The sequence below is a fragment of the Ochlerotatus camptorhynchus genome, unplaced genomic scaffold (genome assembly GCF_037179485.1).
Source record: "Ochlerotatus camptorhynchus isolate MF236.1 unplaced genomic scaffold, CSIRO-AGI_Acam_v1.1 ptg000284l, whole genome shotgun sequence".
NCBI lineage: Eukaryota > Metazoa > Arthropoda > Insecta > Diptera > Culicidae > Ochlerotatus > Ochlerotatus camptorhynchus.
The window spans coordinates 3,572,721-3,588,238 of record NW_027040773.1 but is presented as its reverse complement, the minus strand read 5'-3'; the positions used below and the strand labels follow the sequence as shown (position 1 = coordinate 3,588,238).

Sequence of the window (15,518 nt, the reverse complement as noted above, 5' to 3'; positions counted from 1 at the left end):
GTCGTATAGGAATGTTCCGCATTATCGATAAAAATCATTAAAAATAACTTGATTTTAAAAATGGCCGATCCACGAAATTTTTCCAATCATTCATGCTAAAACGGCCTAACCTTGGGTCTAACATATATTTTTTTTCGTTCGATGAGGTTCCATTCATAAGCCTAGCGACGTAGAAGGGCCAATGATTGAAAAATTTCAAATCAAAGCTAGGCCCTACTGCTTGAGGCAGGGCCGATGATTTATTTGACGTTAAGAAAAGGCTTAGCAAAGGGCCTACAATTTATGATGACAAGCACAACGGCTTAACAAAAAGGGCTTAACCATTTAAAGATTCACAAAAAGGCTTATTACTGTGATATTAAATTTTTATCATTTTCATGTATTTTTGAAAACGTTTCACATGTTTTGGATGTTGTGTACTGAGATATAGTTACTATTGTTATTGTGAACAATATAAATGCCTAAAATACTTCAATTTATTTATATAGGAATTAAATACTGGCGGAAAAATTTACAATTCATTTTCTGGATTGTTTACATTTTGGACATAGGCCCTTTTCAAATGATACGCGAGAAGTCACGAAGGGTATTACTGTTTGAACCACAAGTAAAAAGGTGTTGGCCACCTACTGAAAAAAAAATTAAGAATTATAATTATGAAACTGTCGAAACATCAACCTTAGTAGGCGGATAATGTAAATCATCGAGCGTGAAGCTCGAAAACGTGTTTTTATTTGATATTAATAATGCCAAAACTGGGCTGAAACAAGAATGTAATCAAACTTTATAAGAGTCATTTGAGCTTTGTGGGCCAGGTGCACTCCCATCACCATGTATACGTTATTTCTGGAGCAGAGGAGGAAAAGCCAAAAGTTCATTTGACAGCATGTATATACAAAATCGTGAGCTGTTTCAGCCAAACAATTTGAAACTTCGGAAGATGTTCAAGATGTTTTATAGCTCACTTGAAAAATAAAATCGGCTGAGTTCGCAGTACTCAGGTAAAATCCATAAGCAAACGTCAGACTGTGCGCGGACTTCATACTATCATAGAGGTAACTCTAAGACCACTGGGGCCCGAAGAAAATCATTATTATTTTTGGCTCACTCAGTACCAGAACAACGGTCCCAAGCAGTCCCAAGCTATTTCACTCACCCCTGCATGTTCTGCATGAATCCACACACCCCTGATGTTATCTGTCAAACTTTCATAGCGAATCAAAACAAACATAGTGTAGTAATAGAATTTCAACTAGAATAGGGTACGTTAATCGTTTGCTTGGGACCAATAGGCTACTAAAGTGGTGAGCCAATTTAAAATCGTTAGTTTCGTATTGATTGTTGATACTATCCTTTCACTCCACTGAAAATTCCCATAAGAAACTGTCAATATTTGCTAGAAGGGACGATTTTACGGCGGTGCCGTCAACGCCAATAGGCTACACAGAAAAAAAAGTTGTTGAATATTACATCCAAACTGCTGCAACCAGGTCAATCCATCGGTTGTGTAATATAACGTTGTGCGATGTACATCGAGTTTGCGAACAAAATTACATCCATTGATGTAATATCGTATCTGCTTCTTGCTATTACATCATTATTTCATACATCAGCTTGAATTACATTGATCGATGTTACATTTTTTTGCTGTGTAGTCAAGTAGGGAACCAATTTAAAATCGTTAGTTTCCAGCGGTTGAAAGAATGGTGTTGTCGGATTAGCGGGGGGTACTGTCTATTTTTGACGAAAACTTCTGTTTGGGCATAATGCTTTGTCACTTGTTCCAAACCCATACTCGTTCAATATGTTTACGTCAAAATGTCACCTGATCTGTCAATTTTACTAAATAAAATCTATCGCTCGGTTAGTTTCTTCTGCTTCTGCTAGTGGTGGTTACTAACGACGTGTGTGCGATAATTTCACTTACAATTTATTTCTCTTCTCTTGCAACGCAAGAGGCACCGCACACACAGCACTTGAGAGTGACAAGTCTAATACCGAAAAGGCACTATTAGGTAAAGCTCGACTAACAGTTCAATCGGTTCAAAGTTCAAACAGGAAAAGATGTCAGAGAGCAACAAAAAGCCAGATGCGGCTGGAAGCAGTTCCGGCGACAAAGAACTTGACGACCTGCTAGACAGTAAGTACAAATTATTATATAATGGTTCTTTTTATCCTAATATCACATAACTAATGATACATCAAATTGCTGCTTATTTGCTGCGTAGGTGCACTGGAAGATTTCAGCAAACACAAAGAAGGAGACGGAAAAGCATCCGGCAATACAGATGCGCAGCATGATGACCCGCCTACGGAGCAACTGTGGAATGAAGAATTTATTACGTAGGTCTATTTTTTTTAGATATGAACTGAAGTAGGAACTAATGATATTGAACAGTTCCCAGGCTAAAATGTTCGAGGAAAAGATGGCAGCTTTGTTCGGAGGCGGTAGTGGAGAAGTGGATGCAGAACAGATCACCTTAGGGTTCCAGCGAATCGCAGAAGCAGCGGCTATGGCCGTTCGAGGGGAAGCAACTAATCCATCAACGGAAACGGTAGATCCGACGGTCAGTCAAAGTATTACCGATGCCTTGCGTGGATTGAGCGAAGGCAGTGAGAACCTGCAGACCCCATTCAGTCCAGAGGATATCGCCGGAATGTTCGGCAACATCGATCTGAATGAAGGTGGCGAAAACAATGCATTTTTGCCATTCATGCAAACGATGATGCAGAGTTTGCTATCAGCCGAGGTACTACTGCCGAGCTTGAAGGATCTAACCGAGAAATATCCCGGCTGGTTGCAGGAGAATGGTGAAAAGATTCCAAAAGAAGACAAAGAACGTTACGAAAAGCAACTCAAATTGATGGAAGATGTGTGTCGTGAATTGGAGAAGGAAAAACCAGAAGATTCGGCCGATGAGAAGCGGGTACGGTTCCAAACTGTGCTGGATATGATGCAGAGTATGCAGGATCTAGGACAACCGCCAGCCGACCTCGTCGGTGATATAGCACCTGGAAATATGAATTTGCCCACCATTGATCCAACTGCTTTTAGCGATCCTAACCAGTGCGCTACAAGCTAATTGTTTCGCTCGAATTTTCAAATTACCGGTGGGTTTTAGTTTCATTTAGCGATTCGTGTTAGATTTCTGAACCGCATTACGCATTATGTTACGCAAATAGCGATCAAATTTCCTGTCATCCCTGGTAGGGTATGAACGGTACGGGGTATCCTACAGAGTTAAGTGTGCTATTTTTTGTCTGTTGCTTCCCAAAATTGACCTAGCTATTTTCTTGTTTTATCACCACTATTATCGGAATGGTCCTGCGATTACCAAAAGTGATTGTTTTGCAGATGAGAATATTTATACTTTTATGGAAAATAATAAACAGTAAAAAGGTAACTTGTCTTTAATAACGCTCAGATTAAGCCTACAAATTACGTGACGTGCTTACACATTTTAAAGGCTGCCTTCTGCAAGGTTTTCTTTTCTGTAATTAGGTTTGCAAACATATAAAATAGAAAGCGGGATTCGCCAATCGCCAATTGGCGTTAACGGCACCGTCGAAAAATTGTCTCTTTTAGCACAGATTGACACTTTATGGGAATATTCGATGGAGTGAAAGGATAGTACGAAGTCCGCCATGTTTCACGCACAGTCTGACGTTTGCTTTTGGATTTTTTCATAGGAGTAAAGAGCTACAGAGTCGCCGTCAACGCCACATCCACCTTCATTATACTGCCGTTATACGCATAAATATCCTGCGGTCCATAAGGATTGCCTAAAACATGAATGCGTGTAACGACAGTTACTACAGCTCTGACAATATTTGCGTTACAGTTCTGTTGACATCCCAAGTGCCCTCGTATCCACTCATTTCTTGTAGAACATTCTCCTTCTTCCTTCCTCTTCGCATTTCAAGCTTATTGCTTATGGCATATTAGCTTATTGCGTGCTCTAAACTTAGTGTTCTAGATGCACTTCCACAGTTATTAATTGAAAGCTTTCGATGCCTGCTACCATTTTTGCATTAGTATAATTGTGTGGCAAGTACGATCATATTCTATGCCCAGGGAGTCGAAAAATTTTCCAACCCGAAAAATTCCTAGACCGGACCGGGAATCGAACCCAGTCACCTCCAGCATGGTCTTGCTTTGTAGCTTCGCCTTTACCGACTGAGCTAAGGGAGGCCCAAGAGAACATTCTCCTTGTGGATGATTACTTCGTTAAGGGCAACCATCTCGCTTCGAACTGACTTAAACCTTTGAATCCCGTTGAAGTCATATATGACCCCAACATATAAATGGCTGTATAAAATCATTACATTACAGGTAGCTACTCGCCACAGCAACAGCAGAAAAAGTTAGGATTCAAAGGGGGAAATCTCAAAGACCACGTGTTCCGGTGTTTCCTCCAAGTTACCACACTCCGGCCAGTGTTCAAAATAATGTAGGTACTTCCTGAAGTAATCGTACCAGATAAGAATTGCGTTAGGTGAAAGTTCTCCCAGGCCGAGAGGGTACTAGCCATCATCTCTGGGTCCATTTTTTTTGGTCAAGGGCCATTTTAACATGCTTTAGTAATTGATTTCTCGCGAATAAAAGCTCACTCCGAGGCTCACTCATGAAAATTAATGACAACAGGTAACGGAATGTTTCCTCTACCAGCATTGTCTACAAATACACAAAACTACGAATCCCACTAATATTGTCGGAGACGAGCCAGCCAACGGCTGAAAGTCTCCTTAATAAAGATATAAAAAAAAAAAAATCCCACTAATAAGAACTACTCTCTCAACGCTCCACAACTCGGTGTCCACTAACTCGATATCGATTTATAGAACCATAGTAAACATTAATTTCATGGCTACTGTGATAGCTATTTTGTATGGGATTATTATTATATAACTCATAACGGCGCCGGTGGTGTAGTGGTAAGCGTGATTACCTCTCACCCCAGCAGGCCTGGGTTCAATCCCAGTCGGCGCCGCCGGGATGTTCTGAGGCATAACATCTCTGATCACGCCTTCCTTCGGATGGGAAGTAAAGCCGTTGGTCCCCGGTTCATGAGTTGATGGGTCGATAGGTAGGGTCCAGCTGTGGGAGCTGCCTTCCTGGCACGTCGGTAGCATTGGTGTTCAGCACGGAAAACAAGATCGACGGAAAAAACAAACCAAAGGAAAAAAAAACAAAATATTATATAACTCGATGGTCCCTTGAATATCGAGTTGTAGAGAGTTCACTGTATCTTGCTTTGAGTTTCGTTTCCAATGTATTCAAATATAACACCAAGCACAATCGAGTTTTTCTACCTTCCTCCTCCCCGCGCTGCTTTTGCCCACTAACTGTGCAATTCGCATGACCTATTTTTGGACAGATCTTGAGTCCATCTACCATTTGCGGGTCAGTCCTATTCCTGCTGTCAATTGCTGATTGCTCATTGATGATCTTCAATCCTAGATTCAAGATTTTGTTCTTTTAAAACTTTTCAACTTTAAACAGTTTTTAAGATTTCATCCTTCATACTCTACTCTTTAATATTTTAATTAATACTCATTTGACTGCAATCAAATGTCAGGGAGGTGGCTTACACACCTGGGTAGCTATCGCACCCATCAATACATGGGCCGGGATCAACAGCTTCACTTCCCTTCACGTGATCAGAGATTTTTTTTCGCCTCAGAAACATCTTAACGACCTAACCTGATTTGGTGTTTTAGTTATTTATGTTTGACATTTTGTTGTTGCTAATTTGAGGTTCTAAAGCCATATCAATGCATTTATTGAGTTATGTTATTGAGTTTCATGCAATCATGCAGTTTTTAGGATTTTTTATGGCGTTATGGAGCTATTTGTGAAATTTTAATGTAATTTTGGCCGCACATTTTCAATATTGGAGAGTCGCAAGCTTATGAAATTTCTCAAAGTGGGTCACAATCGACACAAGTTTGAGAACTGCTGATATAGGGACCATCATATACTAGTGAACTCTAGAACGACACCTTATTAGTAGTGTTCAAGGACAAGGTCATGCGACAATTATGCGAGCGAGTCTTTGAAAGAATGTCATGTCCATAACTCTAGTAACTTTGAGTGTTTATGCACACCTTATACCTATAAATAGGAAAAATCTATCAGTAGAGAATTACTTTCAAAATGCTGGAAATTTATGGTTGCTTTCCCATGAATTTTACCTATATATAATATAGAGCGCATAGAAAGTGAAATGTGATATTCTAAAAACAAACATGACAACGATTATCATACTTACAATATATTTATCAGCAAATAAAGAAAAGGATAACGAACTGCCGCTGCTCACAGAAAGAAACGTCTTCTGCTTTCCATCTGGTGTCGCTTGTTGGTGATCATCCACTCGTAATCACCACATTTGCTGTCGAATAATCCCTGCTGCAGTGAACGGAGCTTCAGCGTGAAGCGCGGTCCCAACTCACGCAGCTTGACCCGTTTTCCGTTCTTGTCGAACTCGTACATATGATGGCGGAAAAAGATGTAGTCTCGCTGGTTGTGGAACGTTGCAACCCGCCGTCCTATGAATTCCGGCTCGTAATGGAACAGTGCACCCAGCATCCTGCCAATCGTCAGTCCCAGACGAGTGGAAAAGTTGGTCAATATTACTTCCGGACGGTGACTGGTAATGTTCGATGGTTTCTTCTTCATGTCTTTCAGCGATTTGAAGTTACTCACTTTGAAGTGAGCTGTAGGCCCGTCCGGCAAATGGATTACCAACAATCCTTCCGGTTGCTTGTTGTTTTCATTGATAACGACCAAGTCCGTAAACTCCTCACGAATAGCACTCTTGCATACATTTTTCAGTGCTGCCTTATTTCTCGAATGGACCATCGAGTTAGGAAGTATCCTCTCCAGTTCTGCTCCAAACTTTCGGGTTCGCGAATGAGGTGTTGCGTTGTATGTAATCAGCACTTTTGGTTCGTAGGTTTTTTTGTAATATTCGTTGAATTCATCATTCTCCAAATCGTTCGCGATCTCTTCAGTATCATCTTCGGTAGCATTGGCCAATGAAGTTTGATCTTTTTCCCGCAAGCTTTCGATCGTATGTCCAGCTGTCTTGGGACCACCTTCTAACTTTCTTGCCTTCCTGGAGGCCTTTTCTTGCTTTTTCTTGGTCCCTTGTTGCCTTCTAAATTGCTTATGCTTGATTTCCTTGTTTTTAATAAAATTCAACGGATTGATTACCGGATAGCTGACCTCCTCAGCCTCTTCATCGTCATCCAGTCCTTGTTTCCTTCGCTTTCTCAGTTCCTGTTCAGCGCGTTCAGCCGTCTCACGAGCTGCTTTCTCATCCAAATAGTCTTGCAGACGTTTGCGTTTTTTCGGTTGTTCCTGTTTTGGCGAAGATTTCTCTACATCGGAGTCACTACTGCTTTCACTAGCCATATTTTAATTGGCGATGTTTGCACGAACTTAACTACCTATATTGAAAAACCTTTAACAAAAATGTAGAAGCTACTGCGAACCGAACCACGTTGATTTGTTTAGAACAGCGATCCGATCCGTGCGTGCGATGCGAAACACGATCTGTCAGTGTGTAAATTCGCGGGGTTTTCGCCGCACGGTTTTCGCTTTTGATGGCATCAGGCGAATTATGGTTACACGGACAAACGAAACAACTCAAAATCGAGATTGAAAGTACTTAAAAATTAGTATTTCTCTAACACTACTGTTTTGGATACATATCTGTTCTCATTGATGAGCACTTTTAACTTAATCTTGCAGTATAACCAAAAAAGTTACTTAGTGGCCGTGATTATCCTCGAATTAACATAATTCCTTTTTAGGTGCGGGCCAAAACGTATCTTGTGGGCAAAGTTGCCACCACCAGCCACCGATGACTCCACTGTTAAGGCCCAAACGCAATGTGGGCGCAAGCGGAACGGAAACGGAAAGTTTGACAGTTGTCACTAATGACATCAAGATGCCTAACCGAAGTCGATTTGGATCTAACTAGTTTTCAATCCGACAAGCAGAGGCTTACTCAGATCGGGCTTTTCCACTGCCGTTGCCGTTCCGCTTCCGCCGTCATTGCGCTTGGGCCTTTAGGAATATAACCAGGATCCAAAGGCAGCGGATAAATGAAGGTAATGATATTTTTTTTTTCGATCCTGTTTTCAGGACGATTAATTTTTGCTTCTTTTTTTTTATTTTTTCCACAAATACTGATCAATCAGGCTGAATTTATGGGTCTGCTACGTTTCCTCGAGTGTACCAACCGGAATCGGGAGCCGACAGTGCATCCAACGAAAATGGAGAAGTTTGGAATTTTACCCGGTCAACCAACTCAATACGATGGATTTAGTAGGATGTGATTTATTGCTTATTCAGGGACAATATGTGGATAGATTTTATTGTAATTGAGATAAATAAGGCCGAACATACACACTTAAAAGTTTTCGCCGAGATTCCAACAGCTGAGTAATTCTGCAATTTATTTAGCTGAGATTCAGTCAAACAATTGCCGAGACTCAGCTAACAAATAAAATTTTGCTGAGATATCAGCTAACAAACAGATATTTTGCAGAGATATCAGCAAAAGTAAATGCCGAAGTAATCGGCTGTTGGAGATTTTACCGAGCTAGATTAAGTGTGTAACATTGATTTTTAGTACTCATCACAAATATAGAAAACAACTGATAAATCCCCTTTTCAACTAAATTTCTATAATGAAAACCCGGTTTTGTGTAGTTTTTATCCAACATTCACTCTTCCTGAAACAGTTAAATTCTACTCAAAACGAAGTCTTTGCAAAATACTCAAATTTGGATTTTTCGCAAAGAACTCAATTTTGACTGGTTTCACTTAGGTGTCAAGATGAGCACAAAAGACTTAATTTTAAGTTGTAAACATTTATAGTATTTCAAGCTGGACATTGAATTAGGTCCTGAATGACATTGATCGATTTTCTTCGTCGACTTTCTCTTTCATTAATAACTTGAGCATAGAACCGTTTCTTGATGTGTTTGTCGTATTAGATGCTACACGAAACGAAAATCAATTATTTAATTCATGTGTTTCACTTATACATTTTTGCCAAAGCATCAGCCTTATACATTCCATAAGACAAACCACATAGGTCATATTAGAATGCATAAAAGGTATGTGTGACCGCTTATACATTTCATTTGACACATGATCTTTATTAACTTTTTGCATGGCGTCTGCTTATTAGTTGACTTAAACAATTTATAAATAATCAGCAATGGAAATTTGCCAAAAAGTATAAGGAGATTTCTATCCGTGTAGATAAAAGCTTCTTTTATCAATCTGTGTGCTGAAAATACCTGGGAATGTCCTTACATGGCCGTGGGGATGCAAAGAGAAAGAACAATGACGAAGAGAATCTGTCAGTGTTACTTGCAATTTATTTTTTTTTCATTTCGTTTATTTGGCAGGCTCAAATGTTAAAAAAAAATAACTCAGCGGAGCCGAGTAACATGGAATACCAATTTTGGTACAAAAAAAAGATAAAAAAATGCATATTATTATAGGATTTTCCTGGGTGGCGATCGAAGTGGTGACAAAGCGATCTTCTCCCGTGCACGCAACTTCTTTCTTTCCCGAATTTGTTCCTCATTTTCAGTGTTGGGAAAATATCAAAAAATCAAATCTCACCAACGCCCAAGATCACGCATGATTTTCGTAGACAAAAATCAACAAGCAAACAACTGTGGTTGATTTTGCAAGCTGTGATATCGCAGCTCGGAATATCAAGCTAACAAAACTCACCAACTGCAAATCTCACCTCGAATCTCACCAAACTGTGGTGAGATTGAGTTTAATGATTTTTGCTTTACACCCGAATGCAACCGAAACTTCCATAACGGCTTGCAGCAGTCTCTTCGCGTCTGCCATCGGTGTAGATTAAAAAGAGATAGCGAACTATGCTTTCTCTTTCTAAGAAAACGATGTGCAATGGAATCATTTTTGTGTCGAGTCAACTCTCAGCTTGATGTTTGCACATTGTGAATAGTCTCGCAATATCAAAGGAGCTTGTAAAATCAATATCAAGCATGATATTTTGTTCCAATATCACGCGTGATATTGCGAGCGCATAAGAGCGGAAAAATATCAATTGATTTCTGATTTTGCCAACACTGCTCATTTTCATTAAATCCGAATCGTGATCGCTGCTGCTGCTTCTGAACGTTGTTTCCCGTTTGCATGCACAGCAAAAAAAAATGTGATATCGATCAACGTAATTCAAGCAGATGTATGAAATAATGATGTAATAGCAAAAATCAGATACAATATTACATCAATGGATGTAATTTAGTTCGCAAAATCGGTAATCGGTACAACGTAATATTACACCACCAGCGGAATGACTTCTGTGCAGCTGTTTGGATGTAATATTCAACAACTTTTTTTTCCGTGTGCTCTCCGCTACACAGCAAAAAAAAGGAGTTGAATATTACATCGAAACTGCTGCATCCAAGTAAATCCATCGGTTGTGTAATATCACATTGTACGATGTACATCGATTTTGCTAACAATATTACCACAAACGAAGTGACAGACGACTAACTGGCGAAGAAATCAATTCAAATCAATAGAATTTTCTTAGAAGCTTGTGCCATCAGCCACCAGATGGGCTAGTATTTTTGTTTTGATTTGAACATAGTTGATTTTGTGTGCAATATGATCATTGACAGTGTGCAAAGAGTGTATCATTTTGTCATTTTACGATTTAAAATCGTTAGTTTCGTATTGATTGTTGCTATAAGGTTTTGCACCGTCGGAGTTAACCTCAAACGAATTGTTCAGTGGTACGTGGTTTGACCAGCAATCAATACGAAACTAACGATTTTAAATTGGCTCACTACTTGACTAGCCTATTGGTCCCAAGCAAACGATTAACGTACCCCATTCTAGTCGAAATTCTAGTACTACACAATGTTTGTTTTGATTTGCTATGAAAGTTTGACAGATAAAATGAGGGGCTAGTGGATTTTTCTATGTTTCGAGGGGTAAATCGATTAGTTTGGGACCGAAGAGAGTACCAGAGCTGAGCCAAAAAGTTGAGCACGTTATTTCGGGACCTTCTAGTCTTAGAGTTACCTCTATGGTTTGACCATAGAGGTAACTCTAAGACTAGTAGGTCCAGAAGAAACGTGCTCAACTTTTTGGCTCAGCTCTGGTACTATCTTCGGTCCCAAGCTAATCGATTCACCCCTCGAAACATAGGAAAATCAAATCACCCCTCATTTTATCTGTCAAACTTTCATAGCGAATCAAAACAAACATAGTGTAGTACTGGAATTTATAGTAGAATAGGATACGTTAATCGATTTGCTTGGGACCAATAGGCTAGTCAAGTAGTGAGCCAATTTAAAATCGTTAGTTTCGTATTGATTGTTGGTTTGACTGCGTACACTGATAAAATTTCAAAGATTGTTTTTATGTGTCCCACACATGAATTTTTGCAACAATGTGATCAATAATCATTTAATGATATATATGTGCCGGACACATACTAATATGTGTACACATAAAAGCCATATGTGTAACCACACATACTATTCATTCGACTCATAAATTTCATGTGTGCTTCTCGGTGGATTCTGTTTATGTGTGGTCACATGAAAATCATGTGGAATTTCACATGCGGTTTTAGAGCAAATTGTAAATAAACTCAGTCGCTGTCCCATACAAAAATCCAACATGGCTGAATCATGAATTTGACACATGAGAACACCTATACGTATTCACCTTGGGTATACCTACTGGGGGGGGGGGGCGTGCTGTCAAATCAGCCTACTGATCATTCTTGTATGAAACTGGTTCAAAACGTAAACAAACGCTGTAGGCTTGTTTACGTTTGGAACCAGTTATGCAAGGTAGGCGACGATTGTTCGTATTTGACAGCCACCTTCCCCCCTTGTATACCTATCGTGCAAAGTAAACAAACATTACGATGCTATGAAAGGTCCACGAAAGGTATTGCAATAAAATATAAAATATAATCGAAGAAATGATCATAAACACGCAGTGAGCATTAAATTGTCATGGGATACGTTTGGTAACGATCAGTAATGAGAATTTCTACTATTTTTTGTTAAGATGATTAGACAAAATCACTGATATAATGATTTACAACAGCCGCTATTTTTTTTGCTCGCTAGAAGTCATTTGAAGTTGATGTAGAAGTCCTCTGTTGCCAAGTTGGTAGAAAGGGAATCTTTTTAAAACCATGATGCGAGTTCAACTGTTTTTCTCTTGGCGTGGCATACACGGACTCTGCACGGCAAGAATAAAGTACCCAACGGCCAGTTCACTTTTACCTACTTTTGACTAGTTTGTCTCATTTTCTCCTTCTAATGTTGTCAAAAAAGAAGGAGCAAAACCACCCAACGTTGGGTATAATCATATTTACCTACTGTTGGGTACAACTAACTTACTTTAATTGTTTAAAAAGCTAGTGGAAAATTCCATACGAACTGCACACAGGTAAATGAAAATTACTTTGACCCGCTTTACCTACTTTTGGTTTCCTGCACTATAGACCGTTTTGACTTTTAGTCGTCTTTCTCTATCTAGCACACATGGATGAATGGACGGTTTGTTTTCCCACTAATCTGTTTACCTCTTGCTCGCACTCGCTCGATTTAAATGGTGCAGTAGTGTGCGCCGATTGAACGTCAAAAAGCTCTATAGTGCCGATGCCGAGATAAGTGAACACGGAACCGAATTTTTTCATTTAAATCAAAAATATAAATGTTCATTCTATAAACATATGAATAATTCAAAATAAATTAAAACCATGTTTGCAACAAAAATATATATGTTTGAATTAAAGTCATAAGCATGTTTATTTCAACAATATAGAATTTGGGTAAACGATTTTTAGCGTGACCTGCATTTTTCCTTCTTGTTTACATTCGGATAAAATATTGCCGCAGCTTTGCCGATCAACTGAAAACCTCGCTGAAAACGGCCCGCAACAAAACCGAAGTCATGGATCCGGAAACCCACCTAGGTAAGTGTCTTAACAAAGTTCCAGCTCGATAAAACCGGAGGAACCTCACAGTATCGACGTCACTCTGTCGTTTCTGATGCCGATCCTTGTATCATCCTCCTCCACAACTGACGTCGGAAGAAAAACGAAAATTATAAATGGAACATCGAACGTAGAAATAGGCCGGTATGTGGACCAGCGTTAGAAACGACAAAACGACGCTAATATCACAAAGTTTCACTGGTTTTACTGAACTGGAACTTCCGGACACTCACCCCGGCGGGTCCCGCATCCCTGACCAGGGCCCCAAAAACCACAGCCCAACCTTAATCGCACCCGAAAAAGAGCAGGAGTTTAGATGCCTTGTCTGCAGATCGTTTTTTTTTCATCTCTTTGCAATCCATTTTTTGCTTTATCCTACATTCAAATGCTAATATAATTTAAAATTAAGTACACGGAGAACAAATTCGTTAAGTTAAGATAACAATCCTAATAGTTACTTTCACATGGAAAAATATTGTTGTTTGAAAGAAACCTATAGTTATTCCAACATTAATTTGACCGTCAACTCAATCATATCTACCTAGTAGATTCAACTGTTCATCTTATACTCAATTCAACTATAACTTTGATCAATTATAACAACCGTCAAATGTAATTTATTCATATAATTTGGTTTCAAATGATCATCATAAATCCACATACTTTTAACTTGTGATGCGTAGAGCAGGCGATAAGATAGCTGGTTCTCACGCAGATGAACACGGTTCAAATCTAAGTTGAATGTTCTTGTTCACTTTTTTATGATTTTGCAGTTGTGTTTTTGAGATCGATACCCGCATAAACGCGAACCATAAATTGACCTTACCTAAAATGGTTAAAAATTGTTTATAATCCCTGCTAAACTTTAACTGAAATGGTTATGGAACTTTACATGAACGTTTAATGATAAAGTTTCAACCTTATGTATTATGGTTTTTTGGAACTGGACCTTACAAATAATGGGTTGTTAAGAACCATTACCGTTCCAAATTCTTGTTTTCTCCATACATTTTCGGAAAGAGAACTATATTAGAACCTTTTAACTTATGGTTTGAGAACATTAATGGTAATGGTTATGGTAGTCAGTAAGGTCCACGAATGGTTTTGTAACATCGATCAACTTTATGTGGAATATATCGCGAATTGGTTGCCTGTAATTTACTGATTACCAATTCACGATATATTCCACGTAAAGTTGAGCGATAATACAAAACCATTAATGGACCTTACTGACTACCATAACCATTACCATTAATGTTCTCAAACCATAAGTAAAAACGTTCTTATATAGTTCTCTTTCTGAAAATGTATGGAGAAAACAAGAATTTGGAATGGTAATGGTTCTTAACAACCCATTATTTGTAAGGTCCAGTTCCAAAAAACCATAATACATAAGGTTGAAACTTTATCATTAAACGTTCATGTAAAGTTCCATAACCATTTCAGTTAAAGTTTAGCAGGGATTATAAACAATTTTTAACCATTTTAGGTAAGGTCAATTTATGGTTCGCGTTTATGCGGGTAAAGAAGCAGAACAAACTTCCTTAATATGTCGATAATGAAGAGCAGTTCGTTTAGTAAACATTGTAAAATTTTGCTTTTCTAACAATAGTTTTCTTGAATCAACTAAAGCATAGTTGTATTTTGAAGATTGACGTTTGTTCATCTACTGAAAAATATAGTTGAGCCAACCGAGGAGCCAACTATGGACTATAGTTGTTGTCCTCTATATATAGTCAAATCAACTATAGTTTCGGGTTATCTCTAAAACAATTGAACAATATAGTTATTTTGACCGGAAAAATAATTGCGTCTGCTATAATTTGTTCTCCGTGTATGTTTCTTTCAAACATAAGAAGCATGTTTGCATAGTTGTCAAACCAAACAAAAATATTCACGTTTATTTTCAACACGAATATTTTTAAAATAAACGTAACATTATTTTTATTTTAAACATTAATATCACATGACTTCAAACATGGAATACGTTTGAAATGAACCTTGTTTATTTTTGTGGCCAGAACAAACTGAGTTTACGTTTAAATTTACCTCAAATATTTTTGTTTCAACGATAAATTTTTCTGCGTGAAAAGAACCTAATTTTGGGTACTTTTTTCAAACCGTGTACACTCAAAAAATTTATCACATATCTAATGGATAAAAACCATGTGAATTTCACATAGCTTTCATGTGATCACATAGCTAAAAATCCCACACGGATAGAAATCTCCTTATACCTTTTGGCAAATTTCTATTGCTGATTATTCATAAAATGTATAAGTCAACTAATAAGCAGACGTCTTGCAAAAAGTTAATGAAGCTCATGTGTCAAATGAAATGTATAAGTGGTCACACATACCTTTTATGCATTCTTGTAGGACCTATGTGGTTTGTCTTATGGAATATATAAGGCTGATGCTTTGGCAAAAATGTATAAGTGAAACACATGAATAAAATAATTGATTTTCGTTTCGTGCACCA

General features: G+C 38.4%; 2 protein-coding genes across 2 annotated transcripts; one reads left to right on the top strand and one right to left on the bottom strand.

The window, feature by feature from the left end:
* Nucleotides 1–1,919: 1,919 nt before the first annotated feature.
* On the top strand, nucleotides 1,920–3,376 carry Pex19 (peroxin 19). The gene is made up of 3 exons (XM_065228220.1): nucleotides 1,920–2,140; nucleotides 2,229–2,343; nucleotides 2,399–3,376. The coding sequence occupies exons 1-3, from the start codon at nucleotides 2,065–2,067 to the stop codon at nucleotides 3,081–3,083; spliced, it is 876 nt and encodes a 291-aa protein (XP_065084292.1). The 5' UTR covers nucleotides 1,920–2,064; the 3' UTR covers nucleotides 3,084–3,376.
* Nucleotides 3,377–6,257: 2,881 nt separating this feature from the next.
* On the bottom strand, nucleotides 6,258–7,528 carry LOC135706651 (probable ribosome production factor 1). The gene has a single exon (XM_065228297.1). The coding sequence runs from the start codon at nucleotides 7,418–7,420 to the stop codon at nucleotides 6,320–6,322; it is 1,101 nt and encodes a 366-aa protein (XP_065084369.1). The 5' UTR covers nucleotides 7,421–7,528; the 3' UTR covers nucleotides 6,258–6,319.
* Between the last annotated feature and the right edge of the window lie 7,990 nt (nucleotides 7,529–15,518).